The following is a 4,190-nucleotide window of genomic DNA, read 5'->3' on the forward strand; positions in this document are numbered from 1 at the left end:
TTAAACCTTCTCTCTACATACTCAGTTTTGTTTGAAGAACTAGATTACTTGCCATGTAATCTACCACGCAGTGTTTTATGACCATCTTTATCTTCAGCTTTGTTGACTGAGAATGGAGGAGTGCAGCAGTCCTTTAACAATTGCATCATCGCTTCTCTTTTTAGGTAATGAAGAGTGTGCACAAGGCGGGACAGGAATACTCAAACTGGAAAAGTCAGAATTCCCCCGATTTGAAGCCCTGGCTGCACCCAGAGCAGAACACCCTTCCCATGATGGACCCCGCTGAGCTGTCAATTCAGAGAGCAGACTCACTGGAAAATGTGGATGAAAGCTCAAAGCTGGATGCTAACGAAGGGGAGGACAGCAGCTAAATTGAATGATAGTGATGGGAGGAAAGGTGGACAAAGACGGAGAGATTGAGAGGTGGACTGTAGATGGACTTGAGGTCTCCGGCTCTCTGTGATGTAACCAAGATCCTCCAGTTCTAAATCGGTGTGCCTTCAAGGATGAGCAAGAGCATGAAGTGTTTACAACTGTCTGACAAGATGGAAATGAGCACAGATCAAGTTGCCATCACCTCAGTCTGTGTTGAGCTAAGCTAACTTCCACTGTACAGGGTTAGAGGTGTTGGGGTTTGAATGTGACACATTTGCAATACTACATTTACAATTGGACCAAAGACAGTCGATCTTTAGCTGCAGCTACATGAACAAATTTGAATTGGAAGAAAGGGAAATATACTTGACTTCTAGCAGGTCATTATTAGTGACTGTGAATAGAAATAAGATTAGAAAGTTGGCAAACACCTGTGGAGAATTGAATATTGCAAAGGAATCGGGTCTGAAAACAGCTGAAACTGTTTCAGCTCACTTTATCTTCATTTGGGGTTGTAGTCGACACAGAACGATGGTAACGTTGTGATAATTTATACTTAAACACGGTTTTGTTAATATGTTCACAGCATAATGTACAGGTAGCAACTTGTGGGGCAGGTTGTCTTTAGGTTTGTAATTAGGAAGGCTCTTTTTGAAGGTGTGTTGCCTTTACTCAGACGTTGTGCAACCAAGGTGTTTGCATTGTAAATTATTACAAATGGTAGAGTTTCATTGGTCCACAAGGAAGGCACTGAAGTGAACTCCCAGTTAGGTTGTATTGCCAAGTCACAATACACACAGAATTATTGTATTTTGTTAGTTGAATATCAGTTGACCTGAAGGATTGGAATGACCATAAAGGCTTTTTTATTTATTTATTTCAAGTTGATGTAAATTGATGAAGTAATGGCCTGGGATGAAGCCCCTGTAGGTTGACTTTTTTTTTTTTTCATATTAAACTATTTAATGATAACAATGTTACAAGGCATTCCTTCTTTTCTGTTTTCTTTTTCAAATAAACCTTAAGGTTAACAAGCTTTTGTACTCATTGTAATTGTCAAATAAAAGGAATGCAGTCAATCAGTTTCAAGAGAAACTGACTTCAAGGGTGAAACAAGTTTTGCTACTTGCACCAGAACAAACCGGTCCTTCTCTAGCTTTGGTTCCAGTTCTTCAAGTGCACAAAGCCAAACACTAGAAAAGGTCAAGGAGTCGAGCTTGAGTTTTGTAATCGTAACCTCTATAAAAAAAAAATACAAATACTGAACCCATTCAAACAAATTTTTTACATAAAAATGATCAGTGTGCAGAAATAAAGACAATACTTCGATGAAACTGGTAGCTATTAACGTACAGTTTATTGTATAAATGCATAATGCACTAAGATCCAGAGCTATTCAACTGTTTTCTATGAATGTTCCATTGTATTGCAGCCAGAGGTTGGATCTGCAGATTTTACTGACTTTGCACATCTTGAACCATGCAGGCCAAAATTATGAAAGCACCAGACTGTCTTTGGTTTGAATTAAACCTGCAAACATTGGTGCCTCCTCACAGATAACACCCCATTACAAGCTTTACCACTACGCTACGATAAATGTTATGCACTTTAATAGCACGTTACAAGCCATGCTCGTAAACCATTTGGCACCTCAGACACATAGTTTATGCAACAGCATTAAATCAGCTCAGGCGCAGTTTATGTAAAACTCGTGCATGGAACATAAAAGTACCAAAGCCCCCAGTAGCAGTGACTGAAATGTATATTTACATCCCTTAGCATTTCGTACACAATTACAAATCTTTACTAAATATGAAAAAACAGCATTGTGCAATATATTCATAAATTCAACAGAGGTCGGGTGATCATAACTCATATCAAGTGATGGTGGTTTAGTCCACACATATGCAAACATCTGCAGAAATATCATAACAGGGCTTGAGGAAACATGGGAAAGGTCATCTTTAAATCCTTTGCTTGACTAGAAAATATTTATTATTTATCTGTTCTATAATTTATAGTGTAAAATCTAGTTTATAGTCTTAAAAAAAGCTCTGCATAGAAACAACTTCCTAACCATATGTTCAATCGAAGTAGAGTTCATCATGTGAAGCATGCAGAAAGGAGTATCTATGAAACTCAGTCTTTAACGTCATGTATATTTTCCTTACATGAAAGACTGAATGAGATTGTTAGTCATGCATTAGTCATCTTTGAGCTGAGACAGAATGGAGGCCAGAGTGTGTGGGAGGATGTTAGTGAAGTGCAGTAAAGTATCCTTCTGTCTTTGTCTCTCTCTCTCTGCTGCCATCTAGTGTACGGTCCTCTCCTTCTGCCGTTGGTAGTCTGATAAAACAACACACAAAGGACACCATTAGAGTACTGACATGGACACTGTTATACATTTCTGTATCAGTATGACATAGCTCAAAGTTTTTACTGCTTTAAAGTTTTTATTGTCTTTTGTTTTGCACTCAGATAAGCCAGATGATAATCTTATTATTATGTGGGCACGATGACACGATGGCATACTGACAATGCTCAAATTCTTGCAAAATTCAGCATGTTTTAAATATGTAACTCATGCTGTATTAGCACACTGAGGAATAGTAAAAGGCACAGACTAAAACCTGCTTTCAAAGCCAAAGTGAGCACAACAGTTTCTTCTGAGCATTTCTTTTACTAACAGCAAAACAAGACTCAGACATTTAAGGACATTAAGTATAGATCTGTCTTAAAATAATATCTTACAAGATCTCTACCCATGAACACAAATTCTGCAGGAAAACATTTTTTTCTTTCTTTCTTCATCTCTCTAAAACATCTTAACAGTTGAGATAAAAACACATGTTGACATAAATGGTTTTTTAGGTTGTCAGCATGCTCCTGATACAATCGAGTAAACCAACGCTTACTGTAGGGAAAGAAGCGAACCCTCATCAGGATTTCTCGCGCAGTTTTCAGAATCTCTACAGCCTGAAGAAGACAAACATTATCCATGATCTTAAACAGAAAATATAATGCAATGTTGTGATGAACAAGATATGGAACAAAAAGAAAACTGCAACATTTGGCTCCACCTAATCTTGCGTTTTTTTAGTATGAGATCTGCTGTTTCACTGGAAGAGCAGATAGACCAGGAGGACAAGCAAAAACCTGTCCTCCAGACAAGTTTCCAAATACAGAAATCATCTGTGAGTAGATGCTTTCTGTATTTGCACATTAATGCTACAACATGCATTTGCATGTCAAATTTTTTTTTTTTTTAAAAGCTAATATTTACACATTATGTCCAAATATTTACATGCTGCAACAGGAACTGAATTTTTCAAAATAAAAGCAAAATGTACATCTCCTCAAGCATTGCTGATTTTAAACAAACAAAACAGAACACAAAACAATGATGGTGCATCTAGTGCGTCATCATTCTCACAGCGGTTTGATTATGGCCAGAATGGCTTACACTTTAATTCTCTTCTAGAAAGTCATTCATGCTTGAAAAAAAATATGCAGGAAAAAAAAGTTTCAAGCCTCTTTTGTTTTGATTTTGATCATTATGGCTTTACAGCTCATGAAAATCAGAAATCCACCATCTCAAACTACAACAATATTTCAATTTCAGTTTGAACAAATTATGGTTCAAATAGTACAAATAAGGTGCATTTCTTATTCTCGTTCAGTTCATGCAACCACAATCACGGGGAAGTCTGCTGACTGACAGCCTTCCATGACGAGGGCAAACCACAGAAGGCCAGTGCTGAAAAGACTGGCTGGTCGGTGCTGTGTCAAAGCATATCAATGGAAACCTGGCTGGG

The 4,190-nt window shown here is 37.6% G+C and overlaps 2 protein-coding genes across 3 annotated transcripts in view; one reads left to right on the forward strand and one right to left on the reverse strand.

The window, feature by feature from the left end:
• The window catches only part of stard14 (START domain containing 14), a 3,752-nt gene extending 2,347 nt beyond the window's left edge, over window positions 1-1,405 (forward strand). Inside the window, exon 6 of the mRNA XM_005722999.1 lies at window positions 165-1,405. Within this exon, the coding sequence (XP_005723056.1) occupies window positions 165-371 (207 nt within the window). The 3' untranslated portion in view covers window positions 372-1,405. The remainder of the gene's footprint in view (window positions 1-164) is intronic.
• A 305-nt stretch (window positions 1,406-1,710) lies between these two features.
• The window catches only part of pdzd11 (PDZ domain containing 11), a 7,175-nt gene continuing 4,695 nt past the window's right edge, over window positions 1,711-4,190 (reverse strand). For both annotated transcript variants that reach the window (XM_005723000.1, XM_005723001.2), the window contains exons 5-6: window positions 3,291-3,351; window positions 1,711-2,721 (exon numbers count right to left, since the gene is read on the reverse strand). In XM_005723000.1, the coding sequence (XP_005723057.1) occupies window positions 2,687-2,721; window positions 3,291-3,351 (96 nt within the window). In that variant the 3' untranslated portion in view covers window positions 1,711-2,686. The remainder of the gene's footprint in view (window positions 2,722-3,290; window positions 3,352-4,190) is intronic.

This window comes from Pundamilia nyererei, unplaced genomic scaffold, assembly GCF_000239375.1.
Source record: "Pundamilia nyererei isolate P.nyererei 1_Seehausen unplaced genomic scaffold, PunNye1.0 scaffold00008, whole genome shotgun sequence".
Classification (NCBI taxonomy): domain Eukaryota; kingdom Metazoa; phylum Chordata; class Actinopteri; order Cichliformes; family Cichlidae; genus Pundamilia; species Pundamilia nyererei.